This window comes from Onychostoma macrolepis, chromosome 07, assembly GCF_012432095.1.
Source record: "Onychostoma macrolepis isolate SWU-2019 chromosome 07, ASM1243209v1, whole genome shotgun sequence".
NCBI lineage: Eukaryota > Metazoa > Chordata > Actinopteri > Cypriniformes > Cyprinidae > Onychostoma > Onychostoma macrolepis.
The window spans coordinates 11,808,177-11,829,638 of NC_081161.1; the positions used below are offsets into that span (position 1 = coordinate 11,808,177).

Below are 21,462 nucleotides of genomic sequence, written 5' to 3' on the forward strand. Positions count from 1 at the left end.
GAGCTTTATCTGCTATAGAGGTCACTCTTTTCGGGTGTCAAAGAGCCAATTGTGTCTTGAACTTTTGGAGGGAAAGTTTACGACTCTTTGTCTCCAAGCATGGTAATTTGCATATGTAACTGGATCAGAAGTTGATATACAAACTTGTAAAGATTCTTAGAACACTAATATGTTGCATAGGTATCAACATATAATATTCACTCTAAATTAGATCATCCAAAGACGAATTGATAGAGACCAAAATTGTATAAGCGAGGTGATATTAACTAGTCATCTATCATAAGCATGCATAAAACAGTATACAATACACAATAACATATACAAGAACAGTAATAATATACACAATGACCTGAATGATATGTGTTCATTGAAATAAAGTTTTTTTCTATGAATTAATTAGAGAATAGTCAATTTTTATGGCATAATGTCTTTCCTAAGGTTCAAAGATGGTGAGAGGGCGAACTCTCAACATGTCATTAAGTCATAAAGTTTATCTGGTCTGGCTGAAGTGTCCTGGTTGTCATGGTAACCAGGGGCCTGGAGTCATTCACAGACATACTGGCACCCAGTCTGTGTATTGGATGAGGGGTCTGTGATTATTCTAATCTAATCACTAATTGATTTGTTAAATATAATGAAAAATTGTGTGTCTGATTGGTCCAAATGCTACACACACTTGGTCTTTACTTAGCCTGCTAACAATTATGTATACAATTGGAATAAACATTATTTAACATGACAAATATTAAATAAATAAAAGAGTATAGCAGTTAGGTAGTTAATTTGTATATACATGTTTTTATTGTTACCGTTTGTCACCAATGTTCAACTAATGGCCCAATGACTATGTTAGCTGGCAAAGATACAGATTTAGATACAATTTTACACAGCATTTTTCAGAGTTTCATTTACACATTTTCAAGGCAAGAGTGAGAAAATGATTTCAACTCTGGTAGCCTCAAAGTCCTGTTGAAGGCTCTTAAAGCCCAAAGTATACTTCACTTTTTAAGCAAAGGACAGCATACAATGCATGTGACGTGAATTTCGTCATCAGAATAGTAAGCGTGTAATGTAAGCACACCACCCAATTTTTGTAGCATGTGCAGGTTGCACATGTGCATTGAATTTGTTTTGCAGTAATCAGTTGTTCCACAAGGTGGCAACACTGTCCCGGGCCATTGTTTCAAAGTAGAAAATGAAACTAAAGAGGCGGAACAACGGCAACAACAAAATAGCAGAGATGCAACAAACAACAGATGGCTGCTATGACAAGCACTTGTGAGCGAGAGTGTATGGGATAGCACAACTTTAGTTTAAAAGAGTTCAAAAATGTTATCAGTCATAAATTACGGGGAAAAACTGAGCAGACACTGGACATGGATGAAGCTTTCAAGAGCGCATGTGTTGACCTCCCGCATCCGTGCACAAAATCAAATGGAGTATATTTTGAAAGGCTATGCATTGACTGTTAAAAAAAATAATAATAATATATATATATATATATATATATATATATTTCTTGAAATGGATTTGCAGCTCAGCACATAAATGAAAGGTCTTCATGGCTATGTAACGGAGCCGACGAGTGTGTGACGTACGGATCCATGTGCAAGCTTTTATTTAGTAACATAGACAAACACAGGCAGAGTCAAACATCAGCAAACAGGTATGTTGAGGACAAGACACAAGAGTATTCCGAGGCATGACTCTGGCAGATCAGCTGAGAAGTGACGAGACTCTGGATGATGAGCAGCCATGTCGTGAGGAGGCTCTGGAAAATCAACTGAGACGTGGTGAAACTCTAGAACGGTGGCCATTTTACGAAGATACTCTTGAGTAGTAGCTATCTTGCACTGAAGCTCTTGAATAGCGGCCATGTTGTGAAGGAGCTCTTGAATGGCTGTCATGACGTGAGCAGGTTCTGGAGTAGCTTGTGTGACTTGACTTGACTCACGAAGATCAACCGTGACTTGACATAACTCAGAAATAGCCACTGTGACTTGACTTGGTTCATTAACATCAACGGTGTCTTGACTTAGCTCATGAAGATCAACTTGGCTTGATTCATGAAGATCCACTGTGACTTGGCTTGGCTCACGACGGTCAACGATGACTTGGCTTGGTTCACGACGGTCAACGGTGACTTGACTTGGCTCATGACTGGCAGTAATGACATGACGGGGTGTTGTTGTGGCCGCCATTTTGTGAACGGGCTCTGACGCAGCTGCTATCTCGGTCATAGATGCAGTGTCGTGTTCTTCTTCCGCAAAACCCACAGTAAACAAAGAGCCAACCATCAACAAAGCATAATCCAAAAACTGGGAGAGTGATGAACGCGGACCCTTGCGTCTAAGCATGGCTGCTGGGAAATGTAGTCCGGAGTAAATGTGAAACAGTCTGTGCAATGTGAGAGTCAATGTGATAGAGGAGTGACCACTGGTCGCGAGCAAATGGAAGTCCATGGACCGGATTCATGACAGGCTAACTGAGTGGCTGAGATTCAAAGCCTCATCACACAAAAGGCTCTGGGAGCATCTTGTCAAGTCAACAACATCATGCCTTAAGAAAATGCTAGATGAAGCCTCATTCAGTTTTGAAGAGCTAAACATCATCTTGACTTAAGTAGATGCTGTGCTGAATTCAAGACCCCTTAATTATATTAACAATGAGTTGGATGAACCCCAGCCATTAACTGCTCATTTTCTAGTTGATAATCAACTTACATCCCTGCAGAGGTGCTCGTGTACTCAATAGCCTATAAATCATGTTGGCAACCCTAGTTCCCTGAACAGGGAACAAGACACTGCAAGACACTGCACAGCTGGCGCTGTGGAAACACCTCCAGTCATGATGATGATCTGAAGCCTATATAAAATTCATATCAGTTTATTGGCTGATGGTGCTGCTAGCGATGGCCTCTGAGGTGCTACATCACTGGTGCTTTAAAAGGATGTATCTTTGGAAGGAGACGAAGGAATACGGCAAATTACATGCATTACCAAGATGTTCCCCTGCATAGGTTCACTCAATGTTGCATCAGTTTAAACAGACAGAACCTTGGACCTAGGGGTCAAGTCGATAATCCAAATTATAAAATCTGATAAAAGTTTTTGAAGGGGTCCAGTCTGCTGATATACAAATATCCTTCAATGATGCACCCTTAGATAATGCCTGAAAGGAGGCCTTGAGTTGATTAATAAAATGGTGAATACACTGGACATAATCAGTATAAGAAACACTGTTTTTGTTGATTGAGGACAATTTCTTGATGTTGAGACAATAAACTCTTTGAGTTAGTATCAGCCAATAGTCAAAATAATTGATTTATGTGACGATTAATTAATCTAATTGATCACAAATTACATTTGGCTGTGAAAATACCCCCAAAAGATTATTTAAAGCTATTTTTAAAGCTATTTTTACATTTTTAAAGCTATTCAAAGAAGCTGGCTGTTCACAGAGTGATGTATCCAAGCATGTTAACAGAAAGTTGAGTGGAAGGAAAAAGTGTGGAAGAAAAAGATGCACAACCAACCGAGAGAACGCAGCCTTATGAGGCTTATCAAGCAAAATCGATTCAAGAATTTGGGTGAACTTCACAAGGAATGGACTGAGGCTGGGGTCAAGGCATCAAGAGCCACCACACACAGACGTGTCAAGGAATTTGGCTACAGTTGTCCTCTCCTGAACCACAGACAATGTCAGAGGTGTCTTACCTGGGCTAAGGAGAAGAAGAACTGGACTGTTGCCCAGTGGTCCAAAGTCCTCTTTTCAGATGAGAGCAAGTTTTGTATTTCATTTGGAAACCAAGGTCCTGGAGTCTGGAGGAAGGGTGGAGAAGCTCATAGCCCAGGTTGCTTGAAGTCCAGTGTTAAGTTTCCACAGTCTGTGATGATTTGGGGTGCAATGTCATCTGCTGGTGTTGGTCCATTGTGTTTTTTGAAAACCAAAGTCACTGCACCCGTTTACCAAGTAATTTTGGAGCACTTCATGCTTCCTTCTGCTGACCAGCTTTTTAAAGATGCTGATTTCGTTTTCCAGCAGATTTGGCACCTGCCCACACTGCCAAAAGCACCAAAAGTTGGTTAAATGACCATGGTGTTGGTGTGCTTGACTGGCCAGCAAACTCACCAGACCTGAACCCCATAGAGAATCTATGGGGTATTGTCAAGAGGAAAATTAGAAACAAGAGACCAAAAAATGCAGATGAGCTGAAGGCCACTGTCAGAGAAACCTGGGCTTCCATACCACCTCAGCAGTGCCACAAACTGATCACCTCCATGCCACGCCGAATTGAGGCAGTAATTAAAGCAAAAGGAGCCTCTACCAAGTATTGAGTGCATATACAGTAAATGAACATACTTTCCAGAAGGCCAACAATTCACTAAAAATGTTTTTTTTTTTTTATTGGTCTTATGAAGTATTCTAATTTGTTGAGATTAAACTACTTCCGTCTGTGTGCATTGAATTTATTTAATACACGAGTTTCACAATTTGAGTTGAATTACTGAAATAAATGAACTTTTCCACGACATTCTAATTTATTGAGATGCACCTGTATGTTGAATTTCAGCCTCTAAAAGTGCAAGCCCTGAAAATACAAGGCATTAAAATGCAAACAATGTTAATGCAATTTTTTTTTTTTTTTTCCAGTTAGTGCAGTTCAACATGCTTTTTTATTTCAAAGACAGTCATTAATTTTCTACCATACACTGATATCCGATTTTAAAGGTAAGACACTCTAAAACTACAATAGTCTTTTTCATATACGTCATCAAACAAACACTTCATATATGTCATCAAACGGCACAACAAGGTAAATCTGCAGTGCTGGCCATACAGATGTTCTGGGAGGATGGATATGGTTGACCCAGTATCTACAAGTAAATCAATGTTGACTGATTTTCCATACTCAGTTTACAAAGAAATATTACACATAAGATTTAGATTTCTTCATAGGCAGTGTTGTTTCAATGCTTAAGACCGTTAAATGAGACACAGGGCCTGTTTTACACCTGGTCACTTTATGCATTTTCTCTGATAGAATATCTATCTGGTTTGTTATAACATTTCCATTTACACTTGGCCACATTGATGTGTCTTTGTGAAACGGATATAAATCCGATCTTTAATTCCCACGCTATATGCAAATTTAACAGAGTTCACGAAAGCAACAGACAACGGCTGAATTTGATTCATTATCAGCTAAATTTAAGATCAAGGACCGCAATAGGAGAGAGTGCGGCATCAGTACTGGAAAAATAAGTTAGTCTCACTGCTTTTAATGAAGATTATTAACGACTTACTTTCGGTTTCTTTTGCAGCAGTTTGCGAGTCGGCTTGAAATGCTCAGCTACTCATCCGCGGTGAGGCGTGTTGCATTAGTGCTGTCATATCTGATTATAACATGTCATATAGCCTATAACACGCTCTGACACATTTCTTATTTTAACATTTTAGGAGGAGTAAAATTTACATATGTGGTTTCAACAACCACAATTATCTAACAAAATGAGAATGATGTAATGAGTTTTAGTTTACAGTAAACTCATTACAACATCTCATCACAAAAGAGAAGCTGATGATTGTGGTAATCTTTTTAGACATTGAATAGCATTTGTCAGCAATATGGTGTGAATACTTGCCTCTGATTCAAAGTAGCCATACATCCTGGAAGGCCCATCTGGGTGTAATGAAGGGTGACCCTTAGCCCAGTTTATGTAGGTGACACCTTTACCATCAGTCCACAAAAATCTCATCTCCCAGTTGACATCATTAAATCCAATCCATACATCATCATCTGAACCAAGCATTAGAGTAGTAAGGAATGCTGAAAACAGAAAAATATGCAGATTTACACACAGGTGACAGATTAACACATATGACAACGATGATGAGTTTTGTGTTTATTCACACATCTTTAGTTACACTAATGTAGTGCACTAATTTTAAACAATAGAGATAATTTGCACAGATCCCTGCACAGATAACATTTATAATTTATAAAATATTTTTTTTTTTTAAATATTTAAATTTATAAAAGCTTTTTATTTCAGATAAATGCTGTTTTTTTGTATTAAAAAAAAATCATGAAACAAATTGTACACAACTGTTTTCAATATTGATGATGAGGATAATAATAATAATAATAATAATGATGATAAGGCGAGGTCTAATGGTTAGACAGTCATATTTGTAACCCAAAGGCCCGGAGCAAAATGGCTGCCCACTGCTCAGGGTGTGTGTTCATGGTTTGTGTGTGCGTAAGTGTTCAGTACTCACTGCTGTGTGTGTGTGCACTTGAATGGGTGAAATGTAGAGTACAAATTCTGAGTATGGGTAATTACCATATTTGACCACGTCATGTCACTTTCACTTTCACTTTCATAAATGTTCATAAACTTAAATATAATAATAATAATAATATATTTAATATAATTCATGAACATAAAGCAGCAAATCAGCATAATAGAATGATTTCTGAAGGATCATGTAGACTGGAGTAATCATACTGAAAATTCAGCTTTGCCAACACAGGAATAACTTATTTTCCTTCACTTATTTCATGTTTTGTTATGTTGCTGCCTTATGTTAAACTGCTTTAAATTACTTTTTTTCCACATCATTCTACACTCCATACACCATAATGGCAAAAAACAAACAAACAGGTAAAATGAAAATGTATATCAGAGCAAAAACCAAGCCCTAAGGCCAAAAGAACTGCCTGTAGAGCTCAGAGACAGGAGTATGTAAAGGCACAGATCTGGATAAGAGTTCAGGAAAATTCTGCTGCATTGAAGATTCACAGAAGCATGTAGCCTTTATTGTCCATAATGGAAGACATTTGGAACAACTAGGACTCTTCGTAGAGCTGGCCTCCTGGCCAAACTGAGCAATTGATGGAGAAGGGTCTTGATTAGACTGGTGACCAAGAGGCTGATGGTCACACTATTTGAGCTCCATGATCATATATGCAGATGGGGGAAACCTACAGAAGGAAAGACATCACTGCAACACTCCACTGATCTGGGCTTTATGGCCGTGTGGCCAAACTCAATCCTCTCCTCAGTGAAGACACATGAAAAGACACTTGTAATTTGCAAAAAAAAAGCACCTAAAGGATCCTCAGATTGTGAGAAACAAGATTCTCTGGTCTGATGAAACTCAATTCCAAGCATCAGGTTTGATGGAAACCTGGTACTGTTCATCACCTGCAGAGTACTATCCCAAAAGTAAAGTGTGGTTGTAGCAGCCTCATGCTGTGGGGCTCTTTTTCAGTGGCAGGGGCCGAAGGACACATCAGAGTAGAAGAAAAGCTCAATACACCAAAATATTGAGATAGCCTTAATGAAAACCCAGTCTAGAGCATTCAGAACCTCAGACTGGGCAGAAGGTTCACCTTCCAACAAGAAAATGACCCTAAGCACACAGTGGCTTATAGACAACTCTGTAAATTTCCTAGAGTAGCCAGGAAATGTGCATCTGCTCCATCCAACCTGACAGATCATGAGAGGTGAAGAAGTGAGTAGAAGAATGGCAGACAATTGCCAAATGCTGATGTGCAAAGCTTGTTGCATCATACCCAAAATGACTTGAGGCTGTAAAGGTGCTTGAGCTAATTACCGAGTTGAGGGTTTGAATACTTATGCAATGTACTTATATCAGTGTTTTTTTTTTTATTTGTTTTATTTTTGTTTTTAAATAAATTTACGAAGTAGTGTGAATTCTGTTTTTGCTTTGTCATTATGGTGTATGGAGTGTAGATTGATGTGGAAAAAAAGTAATTTAAAGTAGTAACATAAGGCAGCAACATAAAACGTGAAATAAATGAAGGGGTCAGAATACTTTTGCAAGGCACTGTATATATATATATATATTTCCTGCTTCTAGCTGCCTTTTTAGTATATATATATATATATATATATATATATATATATATATATATATATACTAAAGAGGCAGCTAGAAGCTGAAATATAAATTCTCACTTATTTGTGCAAATTTTATGTTCATTGTGCATGTAGCATTGTAGCGGCAGCAGTAGATGTGGATGTTGATGGCAGTGTATGTATGTTCCATCTTTTGAAATCAAGTGTTTATCACTACATCATTATTACGATAAAACAAACAAACAAACAAAAAATCGTTTCTTTATGCTCAGACTATGATTTCTGCAGTACAACACAATTTCAGGCAGAATTTTCACAGCCAAGCAATCCTTCCTGCAGGCCTGGTTTTACCCCTGCTGAAAAAAAAAAAATATAGAACCCTGCCCAAAACACAATAGAAAATGTAATGATTTTAATGTTCATAATGGGAATTGTATTGGTTTTAATGGAAACTATAATGGTGTCTACTGGTATGTGATGGATTCTATTGGTGGTGATGTTAAATCCTATTGGAAAAATGCCCAAAACACACTACAAAAAGGAATTTTGTAGTGGTTTTACTGGAAAAAGCTAATGGTTTTAAATGGTATTTTAATGGAAACCATTAGAATTTCTGTGATGGTTTCTATTGGGATCTATTTTTTTTTTTTTAGCAGGGACGGAAGTGATAGAGGTAAGCAGCTTCAGTTGAAGCTGCAATAATAACATATTGGTGAAACAGATTTGGCAAACGAGTAGTGTGCATTTGTGTTTGCGCTCTGGAGAGTGTCAAAGTTTTCTATTTCCAGCGTGTTTTGCCTTGAGTAATGTAACCAGTCACAGACATATCTGTTTAATGTCATGAATGCAATGGCCAAGCAGAGGCATTCAAATTAGATTCCACTCACCAAGAGAATCCAATTCCAGTGAATTTTGTCCGGTGCTGAGCATTGTTCACTTGTGAATCCCCTCATTACAAACACAATGTGCCTCATTCATGAAACACGAGCAGGACGAATTTTTGTGTAAATCGTTCGTAAAGCCGTTCTGACGTAAACTTTCGAATTCATGAAAATGTTTGTATTTTCAAAACATTAGTTGGTACGAAGTAACTTTACACCTGCTCCCTACCACATGTAAATGGTGCTTAAAACGTTCTCTGTTCTTTTTGGCAAACTGATGGCACTGAATTTTGATGAACTGCCATTATAATATTTTTACAAGGTTGTTTGCGCTAGGTTTTTTTTTTTTTTTTTTGTAGCTGAGAGTTGATAAACTGTTTATCTCCAGTTTAGCTTTGGGTAGAACGCAGCGCTTGTCACTGTCACTTTTTACCCAGCCGTCCAATCAAACGAGGAGGGGCGGGACAAATACCACACCGACCAATCATCCTACTTGTACAACAACTGAACAACAATAGTGAAGTTGATATTGCTGGTTATTGCATTTTTATATTCAGTAATATTCTTCAAAATGAGAAACTAGTAATATGTTACCTTAAGTGGACATTCCTTATCATAGCAACCAAAGCGTCTCAGCTGGAAAAACACTGTGCCACCAAAGTGTTCTCAAGTGCCGCCAGCTGGCCGTTTTCAGAAGAGCACCTGACATTTTTCAGGTGGCTTAAAACGCTTTGGTGGATACAATGGAGCCAGACCTGAGAAAGTAGACCAGAATATTCCACTGTGTTCCTGGACACGCAATTTGTGTAGCTGTAATTCATAGGCAGGGATTATGCTAATTGTGAATAAGCGTGCACGAGCGCCCTATTGCTTAACTTAATGGTGTATGTAATTTAACCCTCATACATGAGTACTGTTCCTCGTCAATTTGACCCGTTTTGATTTTTTTTTCTTGAAATTTTGTGACTTTTCCTCATTTAGAGTCATGAACATGCATGCAAAGTTTCAACACGTTTTGACATGTCCAAAAAAAGTTTTGTTTTTACGTTCGTACTGTTCCCGGGTCAATTTGACCCGCCTATTTTAATGCTCTAAGGCAACTCTACAGACCCAAAATAATAAAATTTCAAGTCAAGTCAAGTCAAGTTGAGCTTTATTGTCATTCCGCTACATGCGGGGGCATACAGTGGAACGAAATGTCGTGCCTCACAGGACCACGGTGCTACATAAATACAGGCATACAGCAATGAAGTAAAACAATATAAACCTATACACAACTATCCTACTGATAGATTTGACTATAAATATGCTATATATAAAAAAAATAAATTACCTATACATAAACTAAAAAATACAAACTATACGAGTGCTTCAGATAAATACTGTACATGTGCAAAGAGAACATTGTGAGTCAGCATCTGGCTGGGGAACAGTGCAGGATGATTTGTAGTGCATGAGCATGTAAACATACGTATATTACTGAGTCTTTTTGTGGGATTTGTATACACACAGCAGTGTGTTTGAAAAGTGACTAGTGCGCATAGAGGAGGAGAGTGTGCTACTACAGGTGGTTTGTACAGGCCCACTCACCTGTGTGTAGCACACTTCAATTGCACAAAAAAAGTTCCATAAGTTTCAGATGGTCCATGTTTCAGGAGGTAGGGGGTTTGTATGGGGTTTCAGAGAGGGGCGGGGTGATTTGAGTTCAGGGCTCTCACAGCCTGGGGGAAAAAGCTGTTGAGCAGTCTGGCAGAGCGGGCTCTGATGCTCCGGTACCGTCTTCCTGACGGTAGGAGCTGGAAGAGACTGTGGGAGGGATGTGTGGAGTCCTTCACGATACTATTGGCTTTGCTGGAGCATCGTGTGAGGAAAATGTCCAGGATGGAGGGGAGAGGGGCATCGATGATCCTTGCAGCTGTGTTCACTGTCCGCTGGAGGGTCTTACGGTCTGCTGCAATACAGTTCCCGTACCAGACAGTGATGCAGGTGGTCAGCACACTCTTGAACCTGCAGTGCTGAGGTAGCATTTTCTGGCCATACCGTGATCTGTTTTAGAACCGGTTTGGCAAGTTTGAGAAGTGGTCTGTATGCTGGGATTAGCATAACAGAGATGTGGTCCGAGTACCCGAGGTGGGGGCGGGGTTCGGCTTTGTATGCGTTCTTTTCTGTTGTGTAAACAAAGTCCAGTGTGTTATTTATCCTTGTTGCAAAGTTCACATGTTGGTAGAACTTTGGCAAAACTGTCTTTAAGTTTGCGTGGTTGAAGTCACCGGCTATGATGAAAAAGCCGTTGGGGTTATTTGTTTGTTGTTCGCTGATGGCGCTGTACAGTTCACGAAGCGCATCCTTAGCGTTTGCACACGGGGGAATATAAACTGCGACAATAACAGTTGCCGTGAACTCCAGCGGCAGATAGAATGGTCGACACTTCACAACCATAAACTCCACCAGCGACGAACAGTGTTTTGATACTAACGCAGCATTGTTACACCATTCTTTGTTGATATACACACACAAGCCACCCCCGCGAGTCTTACCAGACAGTGATGAATCTCTGTCTGCTCGGTAGCAGGTAAGCCCGTGTAGCTGAATGGCGGAGTCCGGGATGTTGTCGTTTAGCCATGTTTCAGTGAAAACAGACACACAACAATCCCTTGCCTCATGCTGTGTAGACCGACTGAGTTGAATTAAGTCCAGTTTGTTTTCCAGAGAGCGAACGTTCGAGAGCATGAGTGTTGGAGGAGCCGGTCTTGTGGGGTTAGCCCTTAGCCTAGCTCGTATACCTCCGCGCTTACCGCGCTTCCGTCCTCTCTCACACCGCTTGCGACGCCGCCTTGTGCGGGTAGAGTCAGTAGGCGAGGCCGCGGTCTCGAGGTCCGGCTCCAGCAGTAAACAAAGGCCTCGTAGCTTCTCAGTATCCGCCGGCGAGAGTTTGTGTTTGTATGTGTTGTCGATATCCAAAAGGCTTTGGCGATCATAGATGTATCCCGGAGTGATCTCCCGATGAATTAGCGGTAAATTGACATTGTTTGGAGACGAACAGATGACATTAAAAGACATAAAAGCACTGTCTTTAGGACCCGGAGAAGCCGCTGCGTCTGATCGCGCCGCCATCTTGGATTTTTTCCAATGGATTTCTTCAATTTTTTCTCATTTCTTGGTTATATTTTGTTAATTTATTTTTTTTACAATCCTATGAAGCAAAATAAGTAGCTTTTCCCCACTCATTTCAATACAGAAAAATTATTTTATCAGCCAAAGTGGTAAAAATGAGCTATCATTTATTTTTATTTAATCTATCTGAAATAGTATTAAACCTATGTTGTTTTTCTCTAAATTTTGTGACTTTTTCTCATTTAGGGTCATGAACATGCATGCAAAGTTTCAACACGCTGATGTGTTTTGACATGTCCAAAAAAAAAAATTGTTACGTTCGTACTGTATCCGGCTCAATTTGACCCGCCTATTTTAATGCTCTAAGGCAACTCTACAGACCCAAAATAATAACATTTCTTGGTTATATTTTGTTATTTTAGTTTTTTACAATCCTATGAAGCAAAATAAGTAGCTTTTCCCCACTCATTTCAATACAGAAAAAATATTTTGTCAGCCAAAGTGGTAAAAATGAGCTATCATTTATTTGTTCAATCTATCTGAAATACTATTTAACTCATGTTGTTTTTCTTGAAGTTTTGTTACTCTTTCTCGTTTAGGGTCATGAACACACTGATGTGTTGTGAAATGTACAAACAGAAATTATTATACGTTTGTGATGTTCGTGGGTCAATTTGACCCGCATAGGCATCCATTCAAAGGCAACTGAAATACACACAAAATAACAAGAATTTCCTTTGTTGTATGTCAGAGCTCCTCAACTCTAGTCCTGAAGTTCCTCCTAGTGTCAGTGTCTTGATGAGTTTAACAACTTTTTAATTTCAAAGTTTGTGAAAACAAAACTGTTTAGATTTTTAACTATAAGTCACAGTTTTTGATCATAGACATAAAAATGACTTTTCCGGCTAAAATTGTTATAAAACTTGAATAATTCAGAGCACAGACTTAAGATTGGTATCTTTTTAAAGGTGAAACATCACAGGTTATTGTAGAAGTAAAAAAAAAAAGTTATAAAAGTAAATTTATAAAAAGTTATATAAGTTTAAATGTACGAAAATCTAAAATATAAATATATTTTATTTAAAATAGCAATTTTACAAAATATATTTACCACCAAATCTTCAAGAAAATCAAAGCCAATCATCTGAAGTTTTGTGCCAAATTTAGGTTGATATCTCAACAAATGAACTAAGTACGATTTGTGGATGCAGTACCAAACTTTTCCACTAGTGATATACAGAGACTCTTGAATTCCATTTACTGTTTGAGTGTTCTGAACTATATATTTCCATAATTTTTTAAAATATTTATGAAGTAGACATCCTATTCTGAAATAGTTTGGGCAGTAACTTTAATATTTTATTTGAATTCTATCTCTTAAACACATAAAAACATACGTATAGAATAAAAGTGTGTTTGGCACTATATCACAAATGGAGAATCTAATCGATATTTATCTATTGCACTGTCATTTCTTTGAAAAACTGTCACCAATTATGAAAACTAGAGACCAAAACCTTTCAAATTATATATAATTTGTCAGATTACTTTAGGTTTAGACCAAGACATTATCATTAAAAAATGTGCAATCGCAAACATCTCACAGGTCTGGGGGAGTGGCAGTCACAAATAGTGGTTTCTAAAACATTTTTAGAAATCATAAATTCAGATATTCATTCTTTGAAATGTGTGAAAAGTACTGATATTACAAGTTTATTGATTGTAATTGATTGTATGTATTTTTATATGTCATAATTTTTGTGGAATTACACAGAATCCAATACGGGTCAATTTGACCCGGACCATACAGGAAGTCACCTGTTTTTGAACAGTACATGAGGGTTAAGGGTGCAAATATATGTTTACTTAATTGCTATTACACTGTAAAAGAGTGTGTTCAAAGATGCGCACATAATTATGCCATTTACTGTTCATGCTGATACATGTATGTGCATGACAAGCTGACTGGTGCAAACATATTTTGTGTTACATGAATTAATTATATTGTGAAGTACATTCTTAAAAAAGATGGTTCTTTAAAGCTTCTTTACATGTAGTAACGGTTATATTTAGAACCATAGCATCCTGAAGAACCCTTTTATGCTGAAATGGTTCTTTGTGTTAGAGTTTAGGGTTCTTTATTTCCACCTTTTTGTTTTTCAAATCTGTAACTGAAAGCACCTCATTACTGATTTTCTGGAGTTCAGTGATACAACTACACAGACTGTCAACACACTCTCAACAGGTAAATTATTTCATTCTTAAATTTAAATACAAATTTATGTTTAAAATTTTTACTGGTTTCCAAACAAACATGTTCTTTTCTCTTTTTAGTTTTTTGGTCACATGTAAGTGAGATCAGCTCTTTAAAGCTGAGGATACTTCTCTCCTCTTCTCCACTAAGTAGGTAACAGAGATATTGAATTTATAATCCATACTGTTAGAATTTTTTTTAATTATTACTTGGTTTTATAAAGCTATCCCATGACTTTATATCACTTTATTTACTTTTAAGATTGTGAAGGGTTCACATACTGTCCATTTTTTGCTACTTTTGGCCTTTGTGAACATAATTGTTTTTACATAAACAAATGGACACACTGTAATTCTAAACTCAGTTGTGTATTTCAGATGCATCACATCCCACAACCTCATCATCTGCAGATAAACTGTCACTCAGTCACACCATAATGATGGACTTAAAGGCATATGAATATATTTCACTGGAACTTGGTCTTCATCACATCTATTTTTTGTTTTTATTTTGTTTTACTTCTTTGTGTATTTATTGATGTTCATTGTCAATTGTCATTTTTTAATGTATTGTAAAAAAGCATGTAATGACTGATGTTAAGAGCACTGACATTTTTGCTACAATATTACATGTCAATAAAAAAGTACCCAATCCACACAACGTTGTTCTTGTTGTTGTTTTAATGTAAAACCCTAATAGGCTACACTTATTTACACACACACACACACACATATATATATATATATATATATATATATATATATATATATATATATATCAGTGGTGGCTGCTGGTCTTTCAAAGAGGGGAAGCTCATTTTCGGCCTACATCATAAAAATTGTCCATTTATTTATACGTAAATTCTGCCCTATGTTCCTTTTCAAGAAAATGCTCTGTGACCCTGTCGTACCAACTAAGCGTCTTTTCCAGTGACGCTGGCCTAGCCTACTGTATGAATGAATGAATGAATAAACAAACAGTCTAAAAAAAAAGATATTAAACTCAACGGAGGAAATGTGGGAATTAGGTTAAACTGAAACAAGGAATGTGGTGTATAATAGGGTTGTCACGATACCATAAAAATGTCTTACGATACTATACCAGCTTAATTTATAATTCAATTCTACAAAATTAATCAAAATTTAATGAATAGATGTAAGTGAAAACAGACAATATTATTCTCTGAATACTTAATTAATGTGAATGAATGACTGACTATTGTTATCCATGAAATGATCTAAACAAAACTCATCTTAGCACTGCACAGAAGCTGCATGAAGTGACATTTAGATGTGGCATTTATTCATTTAGACTGTATTTATAATTGCATAAATAATGTTATGAGATTAATGTTTTAAATACTAAATTCTGAATATAGAAATATGTAGGAAAATAATGTAATATGCCTACTTTTAGACGGGAAACTTAAAAACGGCCAGCAGGCGGCAGAAGTTCGTTATTGAATCACTGAGTCATTCAAATGATTCTTTCAAAACGGCTGAATCCTTCAGGAGCGAATCACTGTTTTTATGAATGGCTTAATGAATCAGTGATTCACCCAAACCAACACGGATTTGGATTCGAACACAAACGAAACAAAAACAGCACTCTTGCTCATGTCGTATTACCTAAGTGTCAGGAGCATTTTTTGCTCGCATATCTTGAAATTTCCAAGTTAGCAGCATGTATATTAAAACATAACATAATAAATTAATTAAAAAAAATATATAATGATTGATAAGAACCAAGTGCAAAGCCGCTATGGGACTGAGCTCGAATAGCTTCAGCGTCAGTGATGTTTTATAGTACAAAATCGCTGTCAATCAAAAGGAGATGCAGTCTTTCGCAGACCCTCCAATCATCACGCAGAAGCCCGGAGTCCAGGCCAGCCCACTCCTCCATTCACCTCCAGAAACGCTGAGCGTCCGTGGGCGGGACATAATCGCAGCATTTATCCAATGACCGTCTAGTTTCGAAGCACTGAAAAAAACTGTTCAAAGCAGCCCCATTGAAGTCAATGGACGCTAGGCTTCAACAGGGAAATGCACTGATGCTACGGGAATGTATGAGAAGGAAATCGAGTCAGCCGACCTGCTATATGTAGCTGATTCTGAACAAACTCGTCTTCGAGATGAACGTGTTCTAACGCATTTTTAGTCAATAAAATGTTAACACAATAGTACATATCTGACCATTAATAAATAAATATATATATATATATTGTGACGAGCGTCCCGAAGCTTCATCAGCGTCGCCCTGGAAACAAGTGAGGAACACCTGTCCGTCCTCATCACTGGCTGATCGGTCACAGCTGCGGCTCATCACAGGCCGGCTATATAAGCCACGCAAGCCCTGCCACAGGGGAGACTTCTCCAGGAGACTGAGCACTAACTTGCCTCTCTCTTTGCCTACAGACAGCAGCGTATGACCGACCGGCCCCTCATGAGAGCACCCCACGGATTTGCTACACCGGAAAGAGGAAGAAGGCACTCACCGCACCGGAGCACCCACGTAGACTGTTTCCCTTGTTGCACTACCCTTCCTCACAATAAATCCACCCTTCGGGCCACTACATTGCAATCCTTGTCGTGTGATTCCTCACCCGTGACACTGGTGGAGAATGCGGGCATATTCGTGAGGAATCACTGACAAGCGATCTGCGTCACCTGACCTTTTTCTTTTTCTGTTGTTTTGTGTCTCCGGTTTTCTGTCACAGGCGGCGCTCCTCCCCTAACATGGATGAAATCCTCCAGCGACTCACCGAGGTTAGCATCCGCCAGCAACAGATCGTTGAGCACCTCGCCACCCGTCAAGGAGAGACGGAGCAGGGGCTCGCTCTCCGCATCGCCGCCGCTCAACGCGTTCCGCTGCCGGACCCCCGAGTGCAAGCCGCTAAATTACTCCCCAAGATGACCCCTCATGATGATGTGGAAGCCTTCTTACAAATGTTTGAAGCAACGGCAACCTCTGAAGGGTGGCATCCGGACGAATGGGCACGGATACTGGCTCCCCTATTGACAGGTGAAGCTCAGCAGGCATGCCGCTCTTCCCACCACCTCCGCCGATCAGTATGCGGAGGTCAAGAAGGAGATTTTGGCCCGCCTGGGGTTATCCCCTATCTGTGCTGCCCAGTATTTCTATGAGTGGGAGTATAAACCCCGTCTGCCAGCCCGTGCCCAGGCCGCCGACCTCACACGGCTCGCGCAACACTGGCTGCTGGAAGGCACCCCATCGGCCAGTCAGGTTGCGGAACGCGTAGTGATCGACCGTCTTCTCCGGGCCCTTCCCCGTTCTCACCGTCAGGCGGTTGGGATGAGGCATCCAACCACCACCTTGGAGCTTGTGGAGGCTATAGAGCTGGCGGATGCAGCCCAACGCCGGGATGCTGGGGAGCGAGTGCCGCCCGTTTCCCGAAGGGTGGTTCAGGAGCGACGCGCGCCGGAGGGCACCCAGCGACCAATAAGCAGGCCGGCGGTCCCTCCCGCGGGACGAGCCCATGCCGACAGAGGCTCCCGCACTTACCGCTCGAACCTGGCGGGTGGGCTGCATTGTGCACCGCGATCTGCCGATTGGAGCTCCAGAGGTGGGCGTGAAGATCAACGGAAAGCCCTTCCGGGCCATCCTGGATTCCGCAGTGCGGTCAGCCTGGTGCAGTCTCTTGTTCTCGCTCCGGCGTATGGAGTATAAAACCTTCCTCCCCATAACATGTGTCCACGGGATACACGACAAGTTCCGCCCGTAGGGTGAATATTTCTGCCACTCCTGGCACCTGGCCCGTGGAAGTTGGAGTCGTGAAAGACCTTCCCGTGCCCGTACTGATCGGGAGAGACTGGCCCGGGTTTGACCGCCTGCTGGCCACGACCATGCAGCCTGCCAGCCCCCGAGGGGACCGCCGGAGACGGAGGCCCAGGAAAGGACCTCGTCAGCGCCCCGTCCTCTTGGCCTCGGACAGCGGGAGAGATGGTGAGTCCCCCTCCCAAAATCCTAACCTTTTCTATGATGTCTTCCAACAGGTGACGGGAGGGGGCTCGTTTGGGAAGGAACAACGCGAGGACGACAGGCTGAAGCATTGCTGGACACAGGTCCGGGTCATTGAAGGCAAGGACGCTCAGCCTGGCCCCCACCCTCTCCCGCATTTCGTCGTCCAAAACGGCCTGCTCTATTGTGTCGCTCAGCGAAGGGGGGAGGAAAAATTATTGTTGGTGGTGCCACGCACAAAGACAGAGACCGTGCTGGAGTTGGCACACTCCCATCCCTTGGCAGGGCACCTCGGAGCCGTGAACACCATCCAACGGATCCGCGACCGCTTCCACTGGCCAGGGTTAGAAGCCGAAGTGAAGCGGTTCTGCCAAGCCTGCCCGACCTGCCAAGTGACATCACCCAGGACGCCTCCCCCCAGCCCGCTGATACCGCTGCCCATCATCGAGGTGCCCTTCGAGCGCATCGGGATGGACCTTGTGGGGCCGTTGCCTAAGTCTGCCCGGGGACATGAACACATTCTGGTGATTGTCGACTATGCCACCCGGTATCCAGAGGCAGTCCCTCTCCGAAAGGCCACCGCCAAGGCCATCGCCCAGGAACTCTTCCTGCTCTCCAGCCGAGTCGGCATCCCAGCAGAGATTCTGACCGATCAGGGTACCCCCTTTATGTCCCGGCTAATGGCTGACCTCTGCCGGCTGTTGCGGGTGAAACAGCTGAGGACCACCGTCTACCATCCCCAGACCGACGGATTGGTTGAACGCTTCAACCAGACCCTAAAGCAGATGCTGAGACGCGTGGTCGCGGAGGACAGACGTGACTGGGACCTCATGATCCCCTACGTCCTCTTCGGGATCCGCGGTTCCCCAGGCCTCCACGGGCTTCACCCCTTTGAGCTCCTCTTTGGCCGGCAACCCCGCGGCCTCCTGGATGTGGCGAAGAGGCCTGGGAGCAACAGCCGGCAGCCCATCGCCGGTGGTAGAGCACGTAAAGCAGATGAGGAAAGGATCGACCGGGTCATGCCGTTAGTCCGGGAACACTTGCAAAAGGCGCAGCAGGCTCAACAGCGCCACTACAACCGGGCAGCCCAACCACGGGAGTTCCAGGCCGGAGATCGAGTCATGGTTCTAGTCCCCAATGCTGCTTGCAAGTTCTTGGCCACCTGGCAGGGGCCCTACACGGTGCTGGAGAAGATTGGGCCAGTTACTTACCGCGTCGCCAACCAGGACGGAGAAGAACCGAGCAGCTCTACCACATCAACCTTCTGAAGAAATGGGTGGGGACTAGAGACCAGCTCGCAGCCTTCGCCACCTCTGATCCTGTGGTGGTGGACGCCAACCCCATCTCGGCTGCCCAGAAGGGGAGCTGCAGCACCTGATCGGTCAGTTCTCCGATGTGTTCTCACCTCTCCCGGCAGACCAGCGTCCTGCAGCATGACATCCGGACGCCCAGGGGACATCGTCAGGCAACGGCCCTATCGTGTCCCTGAGGCTCGTCGGCAAGCTATTGAGGAGGAAGTACAACAAATGCTGAAGTTGGGGGTGATAGAACCATCGCGTAGCCCATGGTCCAGCCCGATCGTAATGGTCCCGAAACCGGATGGCACCCTCCGTTTCTGCAATGACTTCCGTCGACTCAATGAGATCTCCGAGTTTGACGCATACCCCATGCCTCGGGTGGACGAGCTGTTGGACCGGCTGGGAAGGGCCCGGTATATCTCGACATTGGACCTCACTAAAGGTTACTGGCAGGTACCCCTGTCTGAGGGAGCCAAACCCAAGACTGCTTTTTCCACCCCTAGTGGCCACTGGCAGTACCGGACCCTTCCCTTCGGCCTGCATGGGGCACCCGCCACGTTCCAACGGATGATGGACATCCTGTTGCGGCCCCATCAGGCCTACGCCGCCGCGTATCTGGACGACGTCATAATCCACTCTGAGGCATGGGAAGACCACCTGGACCGGTTACGGAGGGTGCTCTCGGAGCTCAGGAGGGCTGGGCTCACCGCCAACCCTCGCAAATGCCACCTAGCACTCTCCGAGGCAAAGTACCTGGGTTTCCAAGTTGGGCGGGGTCTCATCCGGCCACAGGAGAAGAAGGTGGAGGCGGTACGCTCGGCCCCGAGACCCGAGACCAAAACCCAGGTACGAGCTTTCTTAGGGTTGGCAGGGTACTATCGCTGCTTCATCCCTAACTTCTCCTCCTTAGCCGCCTCCCTGACAGACCTGACCAGGAAGGGGCAGCCGGAGAAGATACAATGGACACCAGCGACGGAACAAGCCTTCCAGAGGGTAAAAGGGGCCCTCACCTCGGCGCCAGTTCTCCGAGCCCCGGACTTTAGCTGCCCCTTCCTGCTGCAGACGGATGCCTCCGACACGGGACTAGGAGCCGTCCTATCACAGGTCCAGGAAGGTGAGGAGCATCCAGTCATCTATATCAGCAGGAAGCTGACCCCGGCCGAGAGAAACTATGCCACGGTGGAAAAGGAGGCCCTGGCTGTTAAGTGGGCAGTCCTGGGGCTGCGCTACTACCTACTACCGGAAGTTCACCCTGGTCACTGACCACGCACCCCTTCAATGGATGGCTCGTGCTAAAGACACCAATGCCAGGGTGACACGATGGTTCCTCGCGCTCCAGGACTTCCACTTTGTTGTGCGTCACCGGGCTGGAGCCGCGAACGCCAACGCTGGACGGCCTCTCTCGGATCTGGGCAGCTTTCACAGGTCTGTCAGGGGTCACTCCCCACCCACCCCCTAATTTTCCCCTACTGTCTCATGTTACCAACAGGACCAGGACGTCGCTTAGGGGGGGGGAGTGTGACGAGCGTCCCGAAGCTTCATCAGCGTCGCCCTGGAAACAAGTGAGGAACACCTGTCCGTCCTCATCACTGGCTGATCGGTCACAGCTGCGGCTCATCACAGGCCGGCTATATAAGCCACGCAAGCCCTGCCACAGGGGGAGACTTCTCCAGGAGACTGAGCACTAACTTGCCCTCTCTCTTTGCCTACAGACAGCAGCGTATGACCGACCGGCCCCTCATGAGAGCACCCCACGGATTTGCTACACCGGGAAAGAGGAAGAAGGCACTCACCGCACCGGAGCACCCACGTAGACTGTTTCCCTTGTTGCACTACCCTTCCCTCACAATAAATCCACCCTTCGGGGCCACTACATTGCAATCCTTGTCGTGTGATTCCTCACCCCGTGACAATATATACTGTATATATGTATGTATATGTGAGGCTCAATACTGCTTTTCTGGAGCTCAGCCATTCAGCTACACAGACTGTCAACACATTCAACAGGTAAATAAGTTCTTTCTTAAAATGTCTATAATTTAACTTTC

The 21,462-nt window shown here is 42.7% G+C and overlaps 1 protein-coding gene across 2 annotated transcripts in view; it reads right to left on the reverse strand.

Moving 5' to 3' along the window:
• The window catches only part of mrc1a (mannose receptor, C type 1a), a 215,565-nt gene that overhangs the window by 13,041 nt on the left and 181,062 nt on the right, over nucleotides 1–21,462 (reverse strand). For both annotated transcript variants that reach the window (XM_058780779.1, XM_058780780.1), the window contains exon 22: nucleotides 5,646–5,830. In XM_058780779.1, coding sequence (XP_058636762.1) covers nucleotides 5,646–5,830 — 185 coding nt within the window. The remainder of the gene's footprint in view (nucleotides 1–5,645; nucleotides 5,831–21,462) is intronic.